Source organism: Mustela putorius, unplaced genomic scaffold (genome assembly GCF_011764305.1).
Source record: "Mustela putorius furo isolate JIRA1106 unplaced genomic scaffold, ASM1176430v1.1 tig00000765_pilon_pilon_pilon, whole genome shotgun sequence".
Classification (NCBI taxonomy): domain Eukaryota; kingdom Metazoa; phylum Chordata; class Mammalia; order Carnivora; family Mustelidae; genus Mustela; species Mustela putorius.
In genome coordinates this window covers 2,052,772-2,076,505 of record NW_025421470.1, presented here as the reverse complement: position 1 = coordinate 2,076,505, position 23,734 = coordinate 2,052,772, and the positions used below count along the sequence as shown (strand labels likewise).

Genomic DNA, 23,734 nt, shown 5'->3' with positions numbered 1-23,734 from the left:
TACTGAGTCACGTCACCTACCTGCCGCGCGGCTCAGCCCCTTGCGGTGTCCGCCTCAGGACAGCAGGCCCACCAGCAGGATGGTGCGACCGTCCCCATGGTCCTGTTTTAGAGCAAGTGGTCTTTTTGAGAAGGTGCCGCTCTGTTTCCCAAAGGGCCGTCCCTTTACGCCCGCGAGTGACATGCGAGGGCTCCAGCTGCCACAGCCTCCCCAGCATTTGTCCCCAACGTCCTTCCGGGGAGGAGTGGAGGCCGGGGGTGGGGGCGGGGGGGTACCCACCCCGGGGCAGGGCCGGTCTTGCTGGTCCCAGGTTAGGGAAGGTGTCGGGCAGGTGTGAGTGGGGGAGGCCGCTGGGCACAGAGGTCACTGTGGAGAAAGGAACATTCAGCCAAAGGTAGTTCTGGTGCTGTGCAGTGGCAAGGAGGGACTGATCTCTGCTCGTTGAGGTTCTGGTGTCGTGTCTGTGAGGGCAAGTCCGTGTTTTAGGGACACGTGCTGAGGCACAGAGTGGTGAAGCCACAGGCGCTCTGGGACTTGCCTTCAGGGCCCCGGGCAGAGAAGTGCACGTTGATCCACAGAGAGCGAGAGCAAATGGAGCAAAACGTTGGTGACCCTGAGTCTGGGTGACAGGCGTGCGGGGGGGCGAGGGCCCATCCCCGCTGCTGTTGTGCGCGCTCGGGAAAGGGCGCGAGAACAGGAGTGAGATGCGCTCGCAGGGACTGGCCAGGCACGGGTCCCTGCAAGGCGGTTGCTGCAGGGCCGCGCCTAGCAGCCCTCCCGCCGACGCGGCCCCTCTGTCCCCGTCCCTCGTGTCTGTGGGCAGCACCCCCGGGGCTGGATGGAGGAGCGCCTCTGCCCGCTGTGTGGACACTTGTGCCTGTCTCTCCCTTTCTTGTGCAGACGTTATATAACGTGAAAGCGGAGATCCTGCCCCCCTCGGGCACGGAGCACTGTCGGACGGGCTCGCTCTGCTCGCTGGAGGTGTCCATCACGCGGCTCTCGGACCTCTTGGAGGTGGACAAGGACGAAGCGCTGACGGAGACCGACGAGTACCTTTCGACCAAGCTGATGTACGAAGGTGCGTCTGGACGCATCTCTTCCCCAGGCTGTTGGGCTGCCCTGGCGCATGAAGGGTTTGCAGCCTCTTTTCCACAGGGTGCAGTGTTCCTGGTCTGAAGAGAGAATGTTCTAGAATCAGAAAAGCTCACTTGAATGTTTTATTATATGACATGGTCCTAGGCTGCTAGGACGTTAGACTTGGTTCCTGGGAGATCCTCGAGCGGTTGTTAGGCCCAGTGTGGAGAACATGGTGGCCCTGGAGCTGGCCTTCCCTCTCTGCCCATGACTCAGGGTCTTCCCAATATTGCGGGAGCAGGGTCCCAATTCTGCCACCCCGCAGTCCTTGTGTGGTCGGGTCCGGGCCCCTGACTTCTTCCCTCTGGGCCTCCTCCTGTCCCCTGCCCCCAATCCCTGCCTGAGACTGCCCCCGCCGCCCGTCTGCTGCCCGACCCCTTCCAGACCCACTTCGCCTGCCTCTTCCAGGGCCTCGGCTGCTTTGGGAGTAGCTCGCAGTCTGGGGGGCTGTCAGGACCGTGTGTGCTCTTAAGAAATGGTTGAGGAGCCAAAAATTTCTTTCTTTAGTAACTTAAAAATCACAGTAAACACATTCCATAACTTTGTGTATGAAAAAGAACTGTTATTCACAACAAAACCAGATCAAAGATAGAAGAATGACGTTACTTTGCATTTTTTCGGCTCTCCCTAATGTCCGGCTTCACGGGAGGGAGCTGTCTTGTCCTCCGTGCTGGCGCCCGGAACCCTGGTGGCAGGACGAGAGGACGCTCTAGAGCCGCTTAGATCCACACCTGGTCAAGGGGGTTTAATAGCCGAGGCGGTTGGCTTTTCACCGGAACTGGGCCAGTGGTACTTTTTTCCAGGCCAGCGACAGCGTGGCCTCTGAGATCTGTGAATGAACTGGTCGTGCTCTATTTCCTCCCACGCTCAAATCTGGCTGGTAGTTTGAGAGGCCCCTTTACGCTGATGTCATTTTGTGGCATGCCTCGGCCATGTGGGAGATGTGGCTCCTGAGGGGTGTGGATCGCGCACACTGGGCGCCTTTCACTGGGCAGTCATGCAGGTGGCATCCACTTCCGGCCCACACTGCTGGGACACTGCCGGGCTCGCCGTGGCAACGGCAGGTTTTCCAAGATTCCCGCCCTCGATCGATTTCAGACGGTATCACTGGCAACTTCTTCGAAGCGACAGGCCCTCGGCCTGCATTTTCGAGACAACATCGGCCTAGTACCCCGGACGGAAGAGCACATCGGGGGCAGTGCCCGGGATCTCCGGGGCTGGGGCCCTCTCATGGGGTGCAGCTTCTCGAGAGTCTGTAATCATTCAGAGTTACAGTTGAAAGGATCTTTCCTTAAGGACTGGATGTCATAAATTTCAATGACTTCACAAAGGACATCCTTAAGCTCAGGTGCATGGTGGTGAGGAAGCCACTGGCGCGCCTCTCCATGCGCGGGGGGCCTCGGTTCATGCTTGGGCCTCCGGTCCTGGGCACCGGGGCGTGTGGCAGCCTGGGGAGAAGGGCGGCAGCGGGACTCCAGGTGCCCCAGGACCACCCGCTGAGAACTGCTCTGGTCTCCGTCCCGGTGCCGCTCGTCCCCAGCAGGTCTCCGGCTCCGCCCTCCTCTGGGGGAAGCCGGCCCTCTGCGACCCCTTCTTTGCTCCTCAGGGAGCTTCTGGTCCGTGGAGCTCCTGGGCCCCGCCCAGTGTCCCCTTGACAGAGCTGCCGTCCCCTCTTGGCAAGGCCCTCGGCTTGTCGAGGACAAGCTCCTGGCCCACCGACGTCTGAGTGCTGAGAGCATCAACATTCTGGTTACGCTGAACGACATCGTGGCTGTTCTAATCACTGCTGCTAATGCCTGCCGTGTGTTCACAATGTCTGCTGTGTCAGTGTCACAGCCTCCATGAGGAGGCCTTTCCATGAGCTCTTCCCGGGCCATCGAGAGGCTCGTCTGAGTGGCAAAGTTGGGGTGGGGACTCCTGGTCTGATGCCACCACTTCCTAGACGGACCGTTACCCTGTCCTGCCCCTGTTCCAGATTCCACAGCCAGCGCCCACCTACTCTGGAAGCCTGATGTACAAAGTTCTTGAGTAAAACCAAATCCCTGTTCATTTATGAACTCAAGAAGGTGATTTTCCTTGTGGCTCTTGCGTGTATCTTGTCACCGAGCCACACTTCCCTGTTGAGGTGCGGTCAGAGGGCAGGGAGGTCTAGAATGTGTCCGGTTTGCGTGGACGCTCTGGAGTGGGGCTGTGCACGGCCCTTGCTGGGGCCTGACCAGTGCTCTCCCTCTGTTTCAGTGGTCGACAACAGTAGCAACTGGGCGGTCTGCGGGAAGAGCTCTGGCGTCATCTCCATGCCCGTGGCCGCGCAGGCCACGCACCGCGTCCACATGGAGGTGATGCCCCTCTTCGCGGGCTACCTCCCCCTCCCTGACGTCAGGCTGTTTAAATACCTCCCCCACCACTCGGCGCACTCCTCACAACTGGACGCTGGTAAGGACCCTTGAAGGGGAAAGGCGCAGCCGCTGTCGGAGGGAGGGAGAGCTCCGTGCGGGCCCTGGGACGCTCGCCTCGCGGGCACCGGGCTTGCTGATGGGCAGCAGCTGGTGGTGGGGACAGGGGACACAGGGTGTGGGCATCTGCTAAGAATCCACTGCGGGTCCTCAGACGGCCCATAGGCTCGCTTCTCTTTAAAGGGGCTGCCTGGCTTGCTCGTGCGCTAAAGGCCGCTACGGCGGCCTGCTGCTCCCCGGGGTGGCTGGGGGGCCGGGTCACTGGCCAGGGTGTCACCGGTGGTGCATTTTGCAGATAGCTGGATAGAGAGCGACAGCCTGTCGCTGGACAAGCACCTGGATGACCAGCCGGACAGCAGCAGCGTCCGGAGCCGGGGCAGCACGCACTCGGCCTCCAGCGGCGAGCACAAAGGCCTGCCCATGCCCCGGCTCCAGGCACTGCCGCCGGGCCAGGTCTTCAACTCGAGCACGGGCACGCAGATCCTGGTCATCCCCAGCAAAGACGACCACGTCCTCGAAGTCAGTGTCACATGACCACGCCTGGAGTCCGCACACGCCCCCGGCCGCGTGTGGGCGCTCGGGAAGGGACCCTGGCTCCGTCGCTCTCTCCATCGTGACATTCTAGCGCTACCTGGACTCGCGGTGCTTCTGCCTGGCCACGGAAGCATCGGAGGGTTTTCGGCGTGCGGCCGGTCGGCTGCGTTACAGCGTCATTTTGTCCGACTGTCCCTGCCGTAAGACGACACGTCGCTCTCTCCTCTCGCATCCCTGGGTCCCTTTGCTGGCGTCCTGCGGGGTCTGCAGAGCCCCGCCCCTCCCTGCGCCCTCACCTGGCCGCCTCCCCGTCTGCTGGTTCCTCACGGAGTCCGTGTGCCTTCCAGGGAGACACACAGCAGGCCCTGCCGTCTTCGTGGTCACACGTGTGTGCCTTCCTGGTCGCACGGCTGCCCTCTGGCTCCCGGCCCGGGTGGATTGGTGAGTCTCCTGGAGGGTGAGACACCATCTTGTACCCAAGATATGTAGCGATTTTCTAGAATTACACCCTGTTAGGGCAGATCAGGGAGGCTGAGGGCTGGGTGGGGCGGGAACAGAAGGACCCCCTTCTGTGCCTTGGGGTGGCCCACTGGGTGGACCTGGAGCCTCCGTTAGCTGAAGCCATCTTAAAGGTCCTCGGGGAAGACGAGACCAGGGCCTAAGGGACAACTTGGCATTGAACTAGTTTAGGGACAAACGTTTCTGGAACCCCTGTTCCCCATGATGTTGACCGAAGGTCAATATGCACTTGAAATTAAATATGTATTTATTTTAATTACCATTATATATGTGGGGGTGATATGTTGTTTTCTTCTCACCTTTAAAGTGTTGACATGTCATCGTCACTGTATAATCAATATGTTTCTTCTGCACCTTAAGTCCTAGACATTAAGAGGCTCCATTTCAGGGGGACTGGGAGGGGCGGCCCTCTCAGTGTGCTTCTAGTTTGGTTGTGGGAAGGACGAAGAGTCTTGGAGCATTCTCTGCCGGTCCACTAAAATCGCAGTCACGCCGTACCAATGGATTAATTTGCTTTTGGTTGTAAATTTAATTGTACATATGGTTGATTTATTATTTTTAAAAGTACAGACTAACGGATGTAATGTTTATGTATAAGTTGCACCAAAAATCAAGGAGAAAATAAATGTGTGTTTGTTTTTACTGGTGTGAGAGTCACAACTTGTAAATAAGTGTTGGATGTATGGAACCCTTTCCAGCTCTCCAGAGCCATGTATTTTTGTACATAAGAAACAGAGAACTCTTACTCCCCTGGAAAAGTGTGCTTGGAATGGAGCCGAGCAGACTGACCGAGCGAGCGTAGTCTGGTCCAGCAGAGGTTGGGGCAGCCTCAAGCACGTGAGCCCCAGAGGAAAGGGACCTTCGCAGCTGCTGGTCGCTGGCGGGAGAGGCTGGTGTGGCGGCGCGGCGGGGAGCGGGCGCCACCAGGCGGCTCAGGGTACACAGAGCGGCTGCGTGCACCCTTCTGTGTGCTGACTTTCCACTCCCTCAACAAATGAGGTGGTGTGAGTCCCCGCCCCCCCGCCCCATGTCTTTTTCATTTACAGAAATTGGAAACGTGTAAAGAAGACGAATATTGGAGTGTTTAATTAAACTGTTCAGAAAACTATCTTCCTTAGGTGCACTTTAAAACTAATCGACTTGGTCAACTAGTTAGGCAAATTAGAACTTCAGAATCTAATGATAGGTTAGGGTTTCTCAAATAAACTTGTTTTGTTGTAAAAATTGACGATGGCCTCCAGACCGGCCAAGCCCTTTGAGTGAAGAGAACTTTGAGATTTGATTCTGGCAGAAAAGGCTCACACTGGTATCATGTGGCTTTACCTCTCCCTGCTGTGTGTGGGGGGTGATGGTTACCTTGTTTCTGTTTGATTTTGGGTTCTAATCCCAGATGAAATCCTCTCTAGTTACATAACATACTCGGAAAAAATGGAGAAATCCAAAGTGTTCTTGGTGGTTTTTTACTGTTTTCAATTGGTATAAATTCAAATTTATGGCTGGTTTGCCCCATCCTCCAATTACCCATAAAATTTTTTGGGTGAGTGCCTCTATTTTTGTTCTGTTTTGTTCAACAGAAATGAAACATGTTACCTAAAGCTTCATTTTTTTTTTTTTTTAAAGCAGGAATTGGGTTTGTGTTGTGTCTCAAATAAAATAAGGCTTATGTGTTTGAGACGAGCTGGTTTTGTTAATAAAGATGTAGCAGCTGTTAAATAATTGTGAAGCCGGATATCGAATGAGCATCTAAATGGCGGAATATGCAGCTGTTTGACACATACTGTGCAACATGTAAATACTAGTGAGTGGAAAGGGAGATAAGTTATAATTTTGGTGAATTTCATGGGGTTTCCTGTGATTGGAAAAATTATAACTTCTGGTTCTAATGTGGAAATTGTTGTATTTAATCTGAAAATGACTTTTACCTCCAGTCCATTGTCAGCGCAGCCGGTCGCGGGTTGGATTCTATGCTAGTAGGTCTCGGTTGATGTCCGTGGTCAGCAGAGACGACACACACAGGCTTCTGGTCGGTTTCTGAACGATTGACACGAGATTGGCTCACAGAACCCAACTGATGTGTCCATCAAAATAGGACGTTCTGCTGCTTTCCGAAGACTGAGCTATGATCTGAATGTTTCGCCGTCAGCTGTGATCTTTAAAATAAACCCATGATTTTGGAGTTCATTTGCGTTTTCATGAAGGCGCCCCTCGGCTCACTCACCGCGTGCGCCCGGCCGTCCGACCCGACCCGACGGGCTGGATTCCGACACAGCCGGTGGCCAGCGGGGACGTGGACGCGGCGCGGGTTCGACCCGCTCGTTTCCCGGGTACCGGGAGAGCCCTTTTCCACGTTACTCTGGAATCGGCCGTTAGACGAAGCCACGACGAAGACTGGCCTGTAGCGCTGTCGTTCCGGAAACACACATTTTAAGAAGAAACGTTGCTGTTCGGACGTCATCCTCGGCCGAGGCGCATGGAGGTCGCCGCTTGTCCCCCGCTGGTCCCCCGACCCCTGCTGCGGACTCCGGCTCCGCCCGCCCGCTCCGCGGGGGCAGCGGGGTTCCGTCGTGGTGCGTCACCCCGCAGCCCGCAGGGCCGAAGACGTGCGAGCCTCCGGGCTCGGGGCACCCCGGGACGGAGCCGCGGGCCGCGCGCCCGGGAAGGGAGCTGCCGCCGCGGCGTCCGCGCCTCCTGTTCGGGCCCCGCCGTTCGTCCCGCGGAGCCGTCAGTGCGGGTGCGGTCGGGGCGCCTCGTCTACGCCCGGCCTCAGCCTTCTGAGCGGCGCGGGGGCGAGGCCAGCCCGCTGGACCCGAGCTCCAGCCTCGCGGCGGGTCCGGCCGGTGCGCCGCCCCGGGGACAGCTCGGCCGCGGGGCGCGGGGGGGGCGGGGCACGAAGCCTGGGGTCCGCCTCGGGTCGTGGCGGGGGCGGGGCACGATGTCTGGGCTCCTCCCCGGGGCGGGGAGGGGGCGGGGCTCCTCCCCGGGGCGGAGGCGTGGGCGCGGCTTAAAGGCTCGGCTCCGCTTCCGGGGACACCGCCCCTCCCGGCCTCCTGGGGGCGCTGTGGTGCCGCGCGACGCGGCGGCCAGGCCCGGAAGTGCCTGCTTGGGGCCGGCGGGCGGGGCGCGGCGCGGCGGCTGCGCGGCGGCACACGTGCGGCGGCCGCGATGAAGTTCGCGTACCGGGTGAGCGCGGGTTCGCGGCGCGGGGTCCGGGAGCGGCGGCCTGGAGAGCGGGGCCTGGGCGCGCGCGGGCCGGAGCGCGCCGTCAGCCTGTAGCCCGCGCGGCCGGCCTCGGGGCGGTGCGCGGCGGCCCCCGGACGGGACGGACGGGCGGCGGAGGGCGCGGAGAGCGGCGGCGGAGAGCGGCGGCGGGCCGGGCTCCCGGCGGCCTGCGGGGCGCCCGCCCTCCTCTTCCTCGCGAGCCCGCCCCGTGGGTCCGCCGCTCGCCGGGCTCCGCGCTCCTCGGGGGCCCGGCCTGGCCCGGACGCCGTCGCCGCGCTCGCCTCGCTGCCCCCCTGTTGCCCGCGCGCCCCTTGACACGGCCTGAAAGCGCGGGAACCGGGCCACGGGGCCTCCGCCGCCGGCCTCGCCGCCCGCCGGGCCGCTCCCGCTGCGCTCCCGCGGTTCCTGCTGTCCGGGGTCACCCGACCCGCCTGCGGAGCCGGGGCGCCCGTCGCGCTGCCTGCGGGCCCTGCTCGGCTCTGTGCTGAGCTCTTCGCGGCCCTGCCTGGCCGGTGGAGACCGGGACGGCCTGCAGGGCGCAGACCCGGGGCGCAGCGCCGTGTCCGGGGCGCCCTTCAGTCTGATGAGTTCCCGGACTGGGCTCCGCAGGGTTGCTTTGTTGGGGTGGCCTCGAGCCCGGGGTGCTGGGGGGTTGCCCTCCATTGCTCAGCTCTTCTCCCGCTGCAGCGTGGGCCCCCTTCGTGTGCGGAGACCGCCCCCCCAGACACTCACAGTGGCCCTCATCCTCTTCGGCAGGGACTTGGAGTCCCTGGGGCTGGGACTCCCTTCCCCTTCCTGGGTCCCTCCTGGCCGGGCTGCAGAGGTGGTCAGGAAGCGTGCCAGGAGGGACCCGGGAATGGCCAGGGACCTGGGGGAGCGGGGGAGCTCTGCGCGCCCTGGACCAGAGGCCTCCCTTAGCCTTTCCTGCAGTTTGGGGCTTTCTTTGTATTAAGATGGTGTATTTGCTTTTCAGTTTTCCAATTTGCTGGGGACAGTGTATAGGTGCGGAAACTTGAATTTTACGTGTGATGGAAATTCACTGATCAGCCCTGTGGGAAACAGAGTCACTGTATTCGACCTTAAAAAGTAAGTGTTTTGGAATGACTTGAGCAGCACGGACAGCTACAGCATGCAGCAAAACTGACCGTGTCTCCCTCCTCCTCCCCTTCCTAGTGCACCCCCTGCCCCCGGGGCAGCCGGGAGGTTCTGCAGGTGCACGTAGTGTCAGCGCGTCACTCGCGGGACTGCTTTGCTCTAGTCCCTCCGGGCTCTGGCCTAAGCCCTGGGGTCTCAGTCACTGTGCCGGGTGCTGGCGCTGGAGGCCACCCTGGACCCCTGCTGGGCCAGCGCTGAGCTCACCGCAGCGCAGTTCCACTTGCCAGGTTCACTTTCCTTCTCCTGGGCCCGCACCTGGCTCTGTTCCTTCTCCTCAAGGGGAAGGACTCCTGAACGGTTGTCACCCCTTCCCAGAGTCACGTGGCCTCCGCCTCCCAGTCTCAGCAGAGGGACGATGGTCCCTATCCTCTCTGGGACTCATTTCTTGACGCCCCCAGGAGCAGTGCCTGGGCAGGGCACCCTGGGCCAGCAGGCGAGATGGTCACAACTGACGGGGCTGGAGTGAGGACTGCACGCTCGGTGGGAACCAGAGCGCAGAGGAGTGGGGCGCAGAGTTAGCCCAAGCCAACGGCTGCTGCTTTCTCGCTTCTCGTGTTACTTACTTTCCCGTCCTGTGCTGACAGCCTCACGGGGCTGTGCAGGCCGGGGGTTCATTCCTTCCGGGGAACATGTAGCGCATTCCAGTTTGGGGACTTGATAGCCTTCGCGGAGATCTCCTGGGATGCACTTCTGCGGACAGTCAGAGCCCCCCCCAGTTTACTTTTTTGTGTGAGAGGGGGCTTGCGTAGCTGCATGTGTGCCTGTGCGTGGGGAGGGGACAGAGGAGAGAGCACCTCGAGCAGACTCCCCACCGACCGCAGAGGCTGTCATGGGGCTCCATCCCGTGTCCTGAGATCACAGCGAGCCAAAGTCGAAAGTCAGACACTCAACCGACTGAGCCACCAGGTTCCCCAAACCAAAGCCCATTTTTAAGGTTTTGAGTATGTTTTGCCAAGTTTTCTGCAGGAATCTGGTCTTATTTCCTTTTCTCCAGCAGGGAGCTGGGGACCAGCTGTGAGCTCTGGCCCCGAAGCCGGCCAGGGACAGGAGGGGGGTATGGGGTGGGTGGTCTGAGGCCACCCCTCCTTGTCTCACGACTGAGACCACCGCTGTGGTTTTTGTCTCTCAGCAACAAATCCAACACTCTGCCCTTGGCTACGCGGTACAACGTCAAGTGCGTAGGGCTGTCCCCAGACGGCCGCCTGGCCATCATCGTCGATGAAGGTGAGCGCCCTCGGCAGGGAGGCGGCACGCAGGCAGCTGGGGGGACTCGAGGCCAGCACCGGTCCCACCGGGGTCTCAGCCCCTCCAGTCGTCTCCCCCAGTCGCTTCCTTGCCTGAGACCATCTTGGGCTTTGGGGTGAGGACGTGGGGCGGGGGGTGGACATTCCTGGTGTTGTCCCAGACTGGGCCGTAGCTGTCTTGTCTGGCATGACCCACACCTGCCACTGTCCCTCCCGCAGGGGGTGACGCGCTGCTGGTCAGCCTGGTGTGCAGGTCCGTGCTGCACCACTTCCACTTCAAGGGCTCGGTGCACAGCGTGTCCTTCTCTCCGGATGGCAGGTAGGGGCCCGGGGCTCGGGGCAGGGCGCACGCCAAGTCCAGACCCTATGGCGGGTGCAGCCGGGCTCGGGTGCTCTTCCGACTAGAGGCATCAGCGTGGGAGCCTGTGCCCAAGCCTCCTCTTGGCCGCCCTCCAGGTTCCCGTAGGGCCACGTGGCCACAGGCCCTGCTTTCTGTCCTCTAGAGCTGGTGCTCCCATCTCGAGCGGTGGTTCTAAAGCTGTGCCACCAGAACCGCTTCCAGAACAGTCGTGGGCCTCAGATGGTCTTACAGTCTCCAGACAGAGCCACAGAGGGGTCCTTGGCTCTGAGTAGCTCTGACTCCCAATTTGAGGTCCACAGGGAGGAGAGTGTGTGCGGATAGAGTCCTGGCTGGACCCGGCCTTGCTCCGGGTTCAGGGCTCCAGGGGAGAGGGCTCAATCCTGGGGTGCTCACGCCCAGACTGACCTGGATGGGCCATGGAGGGGGCGGCTCTGGGTTTCAGCCATGAGCCCCAACCCATGTCCAGCCTCAGAAATCCCTTAGAAGGCAGTGGCTTCTCCTCTGTGCCTATTGCACGGAGCCCGTGTTGTCCTTCCAGCTCCCCCGGGGCTGGTCCGAGTGTGGCCTGGCCTTGGCGGCTGTCCCCCAGGCTGGTGAGAGCGCCGGGGGTGCGTGTGCTCCGGGACAGCGGAGTGGCAGGATCAGCGTCCCTGCGAGAGAAGATGGGGGTTGGGGGCCGTGGAGAGCCGGGCCCCCACATTCGCCTCTCGTAGGAAACTGCTCAGGCAGGGGCGCTGTCCTCAGGCTCTGCACTGGGCTGGGGACTCTGGGGATGCTGGATCTTGATGGCCCCTGTTTGCTGCAGGAAGTTCGTCGTCACGAAAGGCAACATCGCGCAGATGTACCACGCCCCTGGAAGGAAGCGGGAATTCAATGCCTTCGTCCTGGACAAAACCTACTTCGGGCCCTACGACGAGACCACGTGCATCGACTGGACAGACGACGCCAGGTGAGGCCGGGGGCGGGGCCTCGCGTTGGGTGGGGGCCCCGGTGACTCCTGTCACATCCCAGAGCCCCATCTGGAAATGATCTCTCTCCAGTGTTCCTGGGGCTGGAAGCCGGTGGGCTCCTGGCTGTGAGCGGGGCCAGCACAGGCCTGGCGTCTGTCTCTGGAAACCAGAGCGCAGCTTCCGGTCCTTGACAAGGGCACCAGAATCCGTCGTGCCCCACGTCAGAGCAGCCGTGTCCGTGGGAGGGTTGCGGGGCTTCTCCCCACTGGGGCGCCGGCCCCGTCTTCTCACGGCTGCTCCCCCACCATCCTGGAGGGCTGCTGGCTCAGGGTCTGCCAGGGATGTGTGGGGGCTGGTGGCTGGTGCCAGTCTGGGGTCGGGCACCATGGGGGGCGGGGGAGCAGGGGGGCAGTGTGGCCCTTGGAAGCCGTTGTGCTCCTGGCAGACAGGTCTTTGGGGCCGGAGTGGGGCCCCCTGCAGCCTAACCCGCCCCCCCCCCACCCCGCACTGCTTCAGAGAGGCACTGCCTGTTCCTGGGTTTGGCTGTGCTTATGCCAGGAGCGGGGCTCCCTCAGGTGGGGGTCACGGGCAGTCAGGGAGGCGTGAGGAGCAGGACTCCCCATGTGGCAGCCAATGGGCTTGGCGGTCACTTCTCCGAGCCCCCTGTGCTGCCATCCCATGAGGGACAGCTCCGTGAGGAGGGACGGTGATTTGACCCCGAGGAGCATGGGGGTGCTGCCAACGCTTGGGGAGATTCGGGCCGGGCAGACCCGGGCTGGTCACCCTGGGCGGCTCCCCCGTGCTGGGTGGCGCTGCCCCGGGAGCCCTGAGGATGAGCCTGGCCTCTGTCCAGGTGCTTCGCTGTCGGGAGCAAGGACATGTCCACGTGGGTGTTTGGAGCCGAGCGCTGGGACAACCTCATCTACTACGCGCTGGGAGGACACAAGGACGCGATCGTGGCCTGCTTCTTTGAGTCCAGCAGTCTGGACGTACGTCCCCGCGGAGCCCGGGGGCACCCCAGATGGCAGCCACGCACCCGCCTCACCCGTAGATGCAGGCGCCTTCCCGGGTCACCTGGGGGTGTTCAGGGAGCAGCGGTACCTGTTGGCTGTCCCTTGCGGTCACCTCTTCCGGCACTCGGGGGTGGGCTGTACGGGCCAGGGGATCCCGGGACCGCGAGCCTGCCTCGTGGCTGGTGGGCACCGGCGTCGGGATGATCGCACCCATTTCCTTCTACAGCTCTACACCCTCAGCCAGGACGGGGCCCTGTGTGTGTGGCAGTGTGACACCCCCCCCGAGGGCCTGCGGCTGAAAGCGCCCACGGGCTGGAGGGCAGAGGTGCTGCAGGGCGCAGAGGCGGAGGAGGAGGGCGACGAGGGGGGGGAGGAGGAGACCACCGTCCGGGGGAAGGCGGCGCCGGCGGCCGAGGAGCAGCAGGGAAAAGTGAAGTACTCGCGGCTGGCCAAGTAGGTGTCCCTGCGGGTGTCGGTGGCTCTTGCCCTCGGGGCGCTATGTGATGTGCAAGCCTGGAGAGCAGGCTGTGCTGGGGGGCCGGCCGGGAGCCGCCTCGTGTCCCGGGGGCAGGGGCAGGGAGGCTCAGTGAGGGGCGAGCTGTGGGGAGCGGGAGCAAGAGGCCAGGGCGGCAGGGACCGGGGCAGGCTGAGGTCAGCATGGCCGTTCGGCCCCACCCGCAGCTCCTCGAAACCCCCGTCTGCTTTAGGTACTTTTTCAACAAAGAAGGAGACTTTAACAAGCTGACGGCTGCCGCGTACCACAAGACGACCCACCTCTTGGTCACTGGCTTCGCCTCTGGGGTCTTCCACCTGCACGAGCTCCCCGAGTTCAACCTCATCCACTCTCTGAGGTGAGCGCCCCCTTGGCACCGTGGCGGGGCGGGGGACGGGGACGTGTGCCGGTGGGGGTGGGGCGCAGAGCACCAGGCGGGTGATGGCCCGGGGCTGACGGTGCTGCCTGCCTGCCCCCCGTCCCCCTGCCCCAACGGTGCGCTCCTGCTCAGCGTCTCTGACCAGAGGATCGCGTCCATCGCTATCAACGGCTCCGGAGACTGGGTCGCCTTCGGCTGCTCAGGTGTGCCTTCGTGCGCGGTTGCGCGGGGACAAGAACAGAGCTGCTGCTCTCGGACTGCTGACGTGGCCCCCTCGCCCCCCAACCGTGGGGCCGCGCCAGCTCCCGGGAGAAGCCCCTTCCACGCTCCGGTGCGAGCGAGCACGCTGGGTGGGCCAGGGGCTCTCGTGGGAGGGAGCTGGGGTGCCCCTTAGAGCTGCGAGCTCCCCGCTGCCTGAGTCCCCTTCTCGGTCAGCCGCTGGGCCCGTGGCTGTGGGCCTCTGGCAGGGGGCTGCTGGGGCAGGTGCCTGTTGGACGGTGACTCAGGCCACCAATCTGCTGGGCGCCCTCTCTCGGGTTAGGGGGCGGGGGACACTGGCCTCGGTGGGTCAGACAGTCGGGGTACCGGCTGCCTGGGTCTGCCTACAGGCCGCCGTGTCGGGGACCGTCCCCAGCCCATCCCTGCGTGTACTCTGCAGGCCTGGGCCAGCTGCTGGTGTGGGAGTGGCAGAGCGAGTCGTACGTGCTCAAGCAGCAGGGCCACTTCAACAGCATGGTGGCCCTGGCCTATTCCCCCGATGGGCAGTACCTCGCTACCGGCAGTGATGACGGCAAGGTGGGGCTCTGCCTGGGGCGGGAGGGCCGTGCGGTCTTGTCCTACTGGCCCCCGGGGAGGAAGAGCCAGGCCCTGACTTTGGGGCTACCCCTGCTGCCTCCAGGCTCATGAGAACGTGTCCCCCGGCTCCCCAGGACTTACAGGGGACAGCCGGCGGCCGTTTCTCTGTTAACAGCACGGCCTTCGGTGCACATGCAGCCGATCGGCTGGGGGTCAGTCCATGGGGGCAGCCATGTCACGTGGGTGCAAACTCGTGCCTCTTGGGGTGACACGGGCCCCCGCCACTCCCCAGGCCTCCCTCATGGGGGCGAGGGACGGGTGTGTGCACAGCTGTGGAGGGGGGCGTGGTTGAGATGACCCGTGCATGTGTGCCTGAGCTGTGCCCAGCCCCTCACCCCTCACCCCCACCCCCGGTAGGTCAAGGTGTGGAACACCCTCAGTGGTTTCTGCTTCATCACTTTCACGGAGCACTCGAGCGGGGTCACCGGTGTGACCTTCACGGCCACTGGCTACGTCATTGTGACTTCTTCCATGGACGGGACTGTGCGTGCTTTTGACCTTCACAGGTGACCTGCCCGCTCCGTCCCCTCTCTAGGTGGGCCTTGAGAGCGCTACAGAGGGCTCGTGGGCTTGCCGGGAAGCACGTAGTGTAGACAGGCTCAGAGCGAGCCTGACCCCTGAGGCCCCAGGGACTCGAGGCGTCGGGGCTCTGTGAGCCGTGCCAGCCGGAGGCCTGTCTCGGGCAGGTACCGGAACTTCCGCACCTTCACGTCCCCGCGGCCCACTCAGTTCTCCTGCGTGGCCGTGGACTGCAGCGGGGAGGTGGTGTCCGCCGGGGCCCAGGATTCCTTCGAGGTCTTCATCTGGTCCATGCAGACAGGCAGGCTCCTGGACGTGAGTGTCTGGTCTGGGGGCGGGGGTGGGGGGCAGGGCACGTGGGAGGGTGCCTCTGGGGACCGCACGGGAGGGGCAGTGGCGTCTTCTGGCCGCGGTTCCTACCCCCGCACTGAGACCCAGACCGTTGTCAGCCTGCCCGTCCTGCAGCCTCGGTGCGCAGGCCTGGTACGCGGCGTGGTCCCCGGCGCTGTCTTCACGCCTCCTCTCTGGACACCGTAGGTGCTGTCTGGTCACGAGGGCCCCATCAGCGGCTTGTGCTTTAACCCGGTGAAGTCAGTCTTGGCCAGTGCCTCCTGGGACAGGACAGTCCGCCTGTGGGACATGGCAGACAGCTGGAGGACCACAGAGACACTGGGCCTGACCTCGGATGGTGGGTGCATGGGGGGCACAGGTACCGGGTGTCACCGGGGGAGGGAGGCCTCGTTTCAGAGCCGTTATCTGTCTGTCCCAGTTGTAGGCACGTGTAAAGCCGGACGCCCAGCTGCTCCCCAGCTACTGGGGTTGGTGGCCCTGTTCGCTCCTCGGTGTCCGGCTCCTCTCCAGGGGAGTGAGCTGGGCGCTCCCCCCTGAGCTGCCATCCCTGAGACACAGCTGCTGTTCTTGACCCCGAGGGGACTGTAGGGCCCTGGCATCTGTGTGTGTGGGTGAAGCCATCCTGCCCCGCACGCCCCCCGGGTGCTTCATGGGCCCCTGGGCTCTGCGGCCTCTGCAGCATCTCTGCTTGCCCACACGGCTCTGGGACATGCTTGCAGCTGCCGGTGGCCTGCCTGGCTCTCCGCCCTGAGTCCTGGCCACCCACTAGTGTGTTTGGAGGCTGTCCTGTGGCTCTGTCAGAAGCACCTCTGTCGCGATATCCCTGTGCTCCCCCTGCCCAGCCTGGCCTCTTGCTTGTACCTCCCAGCAGCCTGGCCGGGGACCGCCCCACCTGGGGCCTCTTGCCCCGGAGCTGGTTGGGGCCTGGGGCCTCTCCCGCGGGGTGGAGCTTTTGTGGGGAGAGCCAGGGGCCCCCACCTGTCCTGTGCAGACTTGGGGTGCTGCTGCCCACCTGGCTCTCCCGGCGTGAGGCTGGCTGAGGGTGTGGAGGGTGCGGCTGCCGGCGGGACTGTGCGCTCTTCCTCTGGCCCTGATGACGCCTCTCTCTCCAGCTCTGGCCGTGACCTTCCGCCCTGACGGCGCGGAGCTGGCTGTGGCCACCCTGAACTCCCAGATCACCTTCTGGGACCCTGAGAACGCCGTGCAGACGGGCTCCATCGAGGGCAGGCATGACCTCAAGACGGGCAGAAAAGAGCTGGACAAGATCACCGCCAAGCACTCGGCCAAGGGGAAGTGAGTGCCTCTGTGAGCCTGTGTCGGGTCTGTGACTGGTCAGTCTCCATGTCTTGCGGGATCGGATGGGACTGGCGGCTGTGAACGCAGCTTTTCTTGGGTTTTTTGGGGTACGTCTTGGGGTGGAATCGCTGAGGGGGGTCACGCGGTGTCCACGCTTTGCTTCTGTGAGGATCTGGAGCGTTTTGCAAAGTGGCTGCACCACCTGCGGCAGCTGGTCTCGCCCGCCGCCCACCCCGTTCCCACGGGCTTCTAGACGACAGCCCTCTGGGCCGGGCCGAGGCGCTTTCTGCGCGTGGTTCTGGTTCACGCTTCCCTGAGGCTGCAGACGGTCGTCTGGGGCGTCCGCTTCTCTGGGTCGGGGTCTTCACAGCGACGGTGGTCCCGCGTGCTCCCGACAGGCGATGCTTGGCGGATCTGGGCTTGGACGTCCCGCTTTCTGCCCGGGGCTCTTTTCACTCTCAGCGGTGTCTTTGCGGCATGAGCGCTTTCTGGTGGATAACGTTTCGCCACTTTCTTTGGGTTCTTTGGTGTCATATGTGACACTGTCTCATGTCCCGTGAGCAGCCCGGCCCGCGGGGGCCTGGCTTTCCCCCGCCTGGGGCTGAGCAGGCGGCCCTGCCAGTGGCTGCTGTGCGCGTGGCAGGCAAAGTGGCCTTCTTGTCCTGTGCCAGGAGGGCCCTCCCGAGAGAGGCTCATGTCTCTGGAAGTTTCTCCTGGGGGTGGTGCTGCCGCGGAGCCCAGCGGGTGACGGTGTCTTGTGAGGCCCAGGACGGAGCTCCTCCCGGGGCTTGGGAGCGGGGAGGGTGGGGAGCCGCCCGTCGGGGGTCTCAGCAGTGACGAGGCTCCTGTCCCCTTGGCTTCAGGGCCTTCACCACGGTGTGCTACTCTGCGGACGGCCAGAGCGTGCTGGCCGGAGGGATGTCCAAATTCGTGTGCATCTACCACGTCAAGGAGCAGATCCTCATGAAGAAGTTTGAGATCTCCTGCAACCTCTCCCTGGACGCCATGGAGGTGAGGGGGAGTGCCGGCTGCCTGGCCCCAGCAGCCCCCACCCCCCGCACGCCCAGGCCCTGTCTCCATGTGCCCAGGCCCCCATTTCTGTCTGAGGCCCGCCCCCTCCTGAGTTGGTGGCAGGGGACGGTCCCTGCAGATGGGCAGGCTAAGTGAGCAGACGCCCCCACGTGTGCCGGCCCCACGGAGGCTGCAGGAGTGCTCGCTGGGGGCGCGTTGGAGGGTCCCGGCCCCATCCGCCTGCAGCTTCCGCTTCACAGGGGTGAGAACTGGCTTGTCTGTGCCTTGGGATCTTTGTGTTCGTGGCTGTTCCCCACTGGGCCACGTCTCCACCAGTGTTTGTGGCGCGTGAGCGAAGCAGGGCCTGGGGGCTGGGCTCTTGCTCTCTACCCGATGAGCAAGACCCCTGGGGTTTCATCTTTCTAGGAGTTTCTAAACCGAAGGAAAATGACCGAGTTTGGCAACCTGGCGCTGATCGACCAGGACGCCGGGGTGGAGGATGGAGTCGCGGTGCCCCTGCCGGGCGTGAAAAAAGGTGAGCAGAGGGCCCCTGTGCCCCCCAAGGCCACGGCCATAGCAGGTGGCCCTGCCCAGCACCCACTGCTCCCAGGAGACAGCAGCTTTGCTTTTCTCTTGGGGCCACAGTGATTACGTCCAGGAGCTCTTGTCACACACGAGTAGCCCGAGGCCGCCTTGCCTGTGTGGGCCTGTGGCTGTGCTCTCTGGCTGCTGCCCGGCCCTGTGCCTCACACTCACCCCCATGTGGGCCACGAGGAAGGCTCTGTGGGCTCTGGGGTCAGGGCGCTGGAGTCAAAGAGGCCCAAGGAGGGCGCGTCCCTCACGGGGAAGGGGTGGCACTCAGGCTTTAGTGGAGCATCAGAAAGGGACCGCCGGCAGCTAGAAAGTCAGTGTGCCGGCCGTGGCCACACAGCTGCCCTGCCCATGCCGGCCTCATCCCTCACCCCAACCTGGTGCTGCCCCCCCCCCCCCGACCTCTGGGGCTGGCCCCCTTCTGGCGTTGGCCTGGGCCGGCTCATTCCAGCCCGGCTTGTGCCGCTCCAAGTGCCAGGGAGCCACCCTGCATGTTGGGCTGCAGGGGCGCCCCAGTGACTGGCTGGGTGCCGGGGGCAGGACTGCACCGTTGATGCAGGGCCTGGAGCAGCCCCTGACCGTGCCACGCGTGTTCTCGGGCATCTCTTCAGGAAAACAGGTTCCTCAGGTTTCAGTGATGTGTAAAGGTGGTTCCCACCATGTCTGCAGACTTCCTGACGGTCACGGTTTGAGCAGAGCCCGTGCTGGACGCTGAGTGTAGGGAGAGCCAGGGTCTGCTGGACCCACAAGGACGCAGCCCCAAGTGTTGGTCATCCTGAGGTTGGGTCCCCAGCAGCGTGTTTGTGAGGAGGCAGGCACGAAACATCACCAAGGTGGCCTCCAGAGAGGAGGGTGGCTTTTCTCAGATGACTCGGGTGTCTCGGACTCTCAAGCCACAGGAGCATATCATGCCTCAAGCAGGAAATGTGAAAAACCAGTTTTCAGAAGGGACTCCCGTGGGGATGCCCAGGGCAATGAGCCTCCGCGGTGCAGAGCTGCCGCGTGAAGTCGTTTGAGCTGTGCACGGCGCTAAGTACCGGGCAGAATGGGCGGCTGGGGACTGGAGCCACCCTACCTCCCAGCCCTGGGGTTAGGCCAAGGCCTTTCGCCAAAACAGACAAGCTGTCTGCTGGCCGCGCTAGGTGGATGCTTGGGAGCAGGGGCTCCAAGGGCTCGTCTGTGGAGGCCAGCGGTGCCTGTGAAACAGCCGCTGGGGCGCAGGACACGCCTGCTGCAGGTGCAGACGGAGCGGGAAGGCCAGGGAAGAGCAGCAGGGTCCCTGCCTTCGTCCTGTGAGCGGTAAGGGAAGTGCTGCCCTGTTTTCCAGGTGACATGAGCTCTCGGCACTTCAAGCCTGAAATCAGGGTGACCTCCCTTTGCTTCTCTCCCACCGGTGAGCCCCGAGTGGCGGGTTGTTGGAGCTGGGAAGGGCAGGGCAGTCCCACTGGGCTTCCAGTGCACACTGTGGGCTTGTCACCTCTGCTCCCAGGGACAGGGCTGGTCACCGCTCTGGCCGGCCCCGGGCCCTGCTGTTCTCCAGAGGACAGTGAAGAGGGTGGCCTTGGACCCACTGGGCGTTGAACTGGGGAGGCGGACACCCACTCTGAGCTCCACTCTTGTGTGGCAGTCATCTGAGGGGCCACAGGAAGGGTCTGTGTCCACGGGGCCTGGGACCGTCAGGTAAACTTGGTCCTGTGGAGCGGGCAGGACACGGATGCTTGCAGTGGGCTAGTGTGGGGCCATAGGCAACACCCCCGCAGGGCGCAGAGCCGTGCGCGGCCATGTACACTGTGCGGGCCAGCTGCAGACCGTGGCCCAGGGACAGCACTGGGAGCCCCTCGCTTGGGGCCTGCAGTTTTCTGGCCCGCGGCGCTGCTTGTCCGGGCGTCTTCTGCGGGCTCCACGGTGCCGCTACAGTGTCTCCGCTGAGGCTGTGTGGCCCGCAGAGACGGGTGTGCGCCCCTGCGGGGACCTGACTGGGCCTGGTGCCCACGAGTGTGTCTGCTCCCGTGAGCACGCGCTAGCGGGGAGGGGGGATGCCTGTGTCGGCGACCCTGGCGCCACCCCCACCGTCCCCCCCCGCTCCCCGGAGGAGCCAGTGGCTGGGGCGGGAGTGTGGGAGGATGACATCCCCATGCGCCTTTCTAGCCGCTGGCGTTTGGGACCACGGGGATGGACCCAGTGTCCGTTCTTTAAAAAGGTGAGGGAAAGTGAAAATCGGTGTCGGGGAAGGCTCTCGACGGCTTCGTTTCCCAGGGCGCTGCTGGGCGGCCGCCACCACCGAGGGGCTCCTCATCTACTCCCTGGACACGCAGATGCTGTTTGACCCGTTCGAGCTGGACACCGGCGTCACCCCCGTGCGCATCCGGGCGGCCCTGCGCCAGCAGGACTACACCAGGGCCATCCTCATGGCCTTCCGGCTCAACGAGAGGAAGCTGCTGCAGGAGGCGCTGGAGTCGGTGCCCTGGGACGAGGGTGAGCGCTGGGGCGGGTCCCCCAGGGGCCGGGAGCACCCCGTGTCCGGGCTCGGGGCTCTGCAGAGCCGTCTCCCCTTTCTTGGCGATGGGAGCCGTCCCTGCCAAGCCAGCCCAGTTTGCTCCTGCTCCTGCAGTCGAAGTGGTCAGCTCCTCGCTTCCGGAGCTGTACGTGGAGAAAGTGCTGGAGTTCTTGGCTTCATCCTTCGAAGTGTCTTGCCACCTGGAGTTCTACCTCATATGGACACAGAAGTTGCTCTTGGCGCACGGGCAGAAGCTGAAGGCCAGGTCGGAAGCGCTTCCCCGGGGTCGGCTGTGGTCCTGTCCGTCGGCTGGGCTCTGTAGGTCGGGAGACTGATGCGCACCCACGAGTGGGGCCATGTGGCGCCGGGCTGCGGCCGTGCACTGAGGCGGGTCTCCTGTGCAGGGCGGGGAAGGTGCTGCCGGCTGTTCAGTTCCTTCAGAAGAGTATCCAGCGGCACTTGGACGACGTCTCCAGGCTGTACGTGTTGCCGTGGGCAGGGCAGGGAGGTGCGGAGGGGACGGCGGCGCTGGGGGGTGGCCCCATCCCCAGCTGGTTCCCCACAGTGGGACTCGAGGTCCCAGCTTCAGGCGTGGCCAGGAGTTGAAAAGAGAGCGCTCTTCCAGTGAAACCAGTACCTTCCACCAGCAGACCAGCGGAGGAAGGAGTGTCGTGTGGGGTCAGGAGCCTCTGAGAGTCCTGTCGCAGCTGCTTTCTTCCTGGCTCACGCCTCTTCTGCCCCCTGCCCCGAGGTTGAGCAGAGGGGTGGGCATGCAGAGCACCTGGGGACTCCAGGGCCATCTTCAGGGCCCGTGGCCAGGGGTCCCCGCTCCATCCCCAGTGGCGTGTTCCCTGCCCTGGCTGTCCACTGCCGCAGGCAGGGGCGTCTTCTATCCTGGACAGCTTCCTTGGTCTTCTGGAGCCTTGAAGAAGCCCTTCCTCCTGGAGGCTTTTGTTCTGAGACTCCTGGCCACTGGCTGGGATGCTGTGGGGGCGTGGGGGTCCTGTGTCAGTGCTGTCCTGCTGTTTGTTGGGGCCTCTGACTCTGCAGAGCTCAGTCTGAGAGACGGGGCTCCTTGGAACGTGGTATTCCTGTAAACGCTTTGTTGCTGGGACGCCCGCGTGTGGTGGTTTGCGCTGATGTGGGGGCGCAGCTCGCTGCTGTGTACTAATCTGGGGGCTCCAGTTACGTTGCCAAACGGGATCTTGTTTGAGGTTTCCCACAGGGCAGTGGTTTTCTCAGTCCTTTGCCTTGAGCTCGTCCATACTGGGTGGTTTCCTCCATGGAAACATGGGTGTGATTTTTCTCTTTCCTTTGCTCACGGCGGGCATGAACTGAGTCTGGGGGCCCCTCTCTGCTCCCTTGAATGGGTGTGAAGCCGGGCGGCAGCCCCTCCCTCGGGATCTGGTTGTGCCGGGGAAGCTGTCTAGGTCACCTGTGGCCAGTTGCTCTCGGGGTCCCAGGGAAGGTGCTGGGGCGCCCAGGGAGCCGGAGTCCCGGCAGGAGAGGAGAGCGCTCACTTTGCCTGACGGGACTCCTGTGCACTTTGAACAGCTGTGACTGGAACCGGTATAACATCCAGTACGCCCTGGCGGTGTCCAAGCAGCGTGGCCTGAAACGCCCCTCAGAGCAGCCGGGAAGCGACGATGAAGCAGACGCGTCTGATGACGACACTCTGCACCTGCTTGGCACGCAACACGGGGACGGAGATGGGGACGGGCACCTGGCGTAGGGCTGGCCACACTTGCGGCCCTGCTTGTTTCCGTCAAGACCGCCGACGAGACGGAGCCCCACGGCCTGGGCCCGGGAAAGCAAGTGACGGCGGCGGCGCGGAGACGCCAGCAGGAGGACGGCACCTGCTTCCTGGGCCGGCACCGGCTTGGCACGTGGTCCTGGGAGCCGTGTGCTGTGAGCCAAGGTGAATGTCGCTCGTCCGCTGTTGGGGACGCCTGTCTGCAGAGATGAATGGGTCCGTTTTTATAGACTTGAACTTTGTGTGACCATTATTTATATTTTTAATACAGTTTTGGTGATTTGGAGATGAAAAAAATGAGGTTTTCTATGATAAAAGTGTGGATTGAATCTGCACTCTGAATTGAAAGCGTTTGTACCATTGGGGTCACCTGCCTGTGGCCTCTCCGTGCTGGGGGAACGGGTGAGCGGGACAGCTGGTGCGCCCACCACGCCCCAGCCCGCGTGGCTCCCGACCTGCGCGGCCCCCAGCCCAGGCTGTCTTGCCTCTGGAGTCTCCGGGAGTCTCTGCGCACTCTGACTTTGGAGAGGGACACATGGGGATCCCTGGGGCTGGGACTGGACCGTGCTCTTCGGGAGCTCACTCAGACCTGTGCTGGCTCTGTAGGACCACAGGGAGGAGAAAAGCTGGGCCTTCCCATCAGGCCCCCGTCCTGGTCCCTGAGGCTCGGTGGAGGCAGCCTCCACTCAGGAGCAAGAAAACCGGGCCCAGCCGGGTGCAGCACTTTCTAGACAGTGGGTGGGTACAACGTCCACTGGGGCTCCTGACCACCTGCACTGCTCCTGGGCTCTGTGACCCAGGCTGTGCACCCATGGGGTGTGTGCTCAGGCCCCTGCTGTGACCGGGTGCCACGGCCCCTCCACGCAGCTGCGACAGCAGTGCTGTTCGGTTCGGGCAGCTGGTCATGCTGCTTTTTTGATAGGTTTCATGTGTGCCCGATGAAGCCCAGACAGTTGACAAGTGAACTGTCCTCTGGAGTGGAGTCTGGAGGCCCGCAGGGGGAGCCCTCAGCGCTGTCCCTCCTGGGCACCTGCTCCCAGCCAATGGGAGATGTCACAGCCAGTGCGAGGTGGCAGGGCCCGGCCAGTGAGAGGCCACTGCACTACCCGATCCCTGTTCACTCCAGTGGACTTGGTTTCTACACCCCCAGCCCCCTTTTCCTCTATCAAGAGGCTCCTCTGCCCGGTTTTCCTGATTTGCCTGTGGTTTCAGTTTTCCTGCAGGTTCTTTCTCACGGGCTACCGCTCTGCTATTCTCCAGCGAACACGTTTTTGTCGGTAAAAGGGAGTTTTATTTTTGAGGTTAAAATGCCGCTGAGCCGCCCCAGCGGTGCCGACGACTGGGAGGTGCGGCTCTGCAGGGCCCGGAGCTGCCACGGGGCTCCCAGCGCGGCGGAATCCGAATCCG

General features: G+C 63.2%; 2 protein-coding genes across 6 annotated transcripts in view; both read left to right on the top strand.

Annotated features, from left to right (window-relative positions):
• TRAPPC10 (trafficking protein particle complex subunit 10) overlaps positions 1 to 5,282 on the top strand; it is a 77,520-nt gene extending 72,238 nt beyond the window's left edge. For 3 of the 4 annotated variants that reach the window (XM_045084366.1, XM_045084365.1, XM_045084368.1), the window contains 3 exons: positions 901 to 1,078; positions 3,373 to 3,567; positions 3,883 to 5,282. In XM_045084366.1, coding sequence (XP_044940301.1) covers positions 901 to 1,078; positions 3,373 to 3,567; positions 3,883 to 4,121 — 612 coding nt within the window. In that variant the 3' untranslated portion in view covers positions 4,122 to 5,282. The remainder of the gene's footprint in view (positions 1 to 900; positions 1,079 to 3,372; positions 3,568 to 3,882) is intronic. The other variant, XM_045084367.1, reaches the window with a different exon arrangement.
• A 2,473-nt stretch (positions 5,283 to 7,755) lies between these two features.
• Positions 7,756 to 22,662, top strand: PWP2 (PWP2 small subunit processome component). Of its 2 annotated transcripts, XM_045084363.1 has the most exons (21): positions 7,756 to 7,820; positions 8,833 to 8,945; positions 10,144 to 10,238; positions 10,478 to 10,577; positions 11,425 to 11,568; positions 12,423 to 12,558; positions 12,809 to 13,035; positions 13,290 to 13,433; positions 13,587 to 13,657; positions 14,113 to 14,249; positions 14,667 to 14,815; positions 14,996 to 15,143; positions 15,366 to 15,516; positions 16,292 to 16,472; positions 17,339 to 17,486; positions 17,913 to 18,021; positions 19,405 to 19,470; positions 20,334 to 20,552; positions 20,689 to 20,839; positions 20,979 to 21,053; positions 22,129 to 22,662. In XM_045084363.1, exons 1-21 carry the CDS (start codon positions 7,803 to 7,805, stop codon positions 22,304 to 22,306), a joined length of 2,760 nt encoding a protein of 919 aa, XP_044940298.1. In that variant the 5' UTR covers positions 7,756 to 7,802; the 3' UTR covers positions 22,307 to 22,662. The 2 variants fall into 2 exon arrangements, 1 of the variants encoding a protein (XP_044940298.1); XR_006607913.1 differs by lacking the exons at positions 20,689 to 20,839; positions 20,979 to 21,053; positions 22,129 to 22,662 and adding an exon at positions 19,567 to 19,757 and having other exon boundaries at positions 7,782 to 7,820; positions 20,334 to 20,440.
• The last annotated feature ends 1,072 nt before the right edge of the window (positions 22,663 to 23,734 follow it).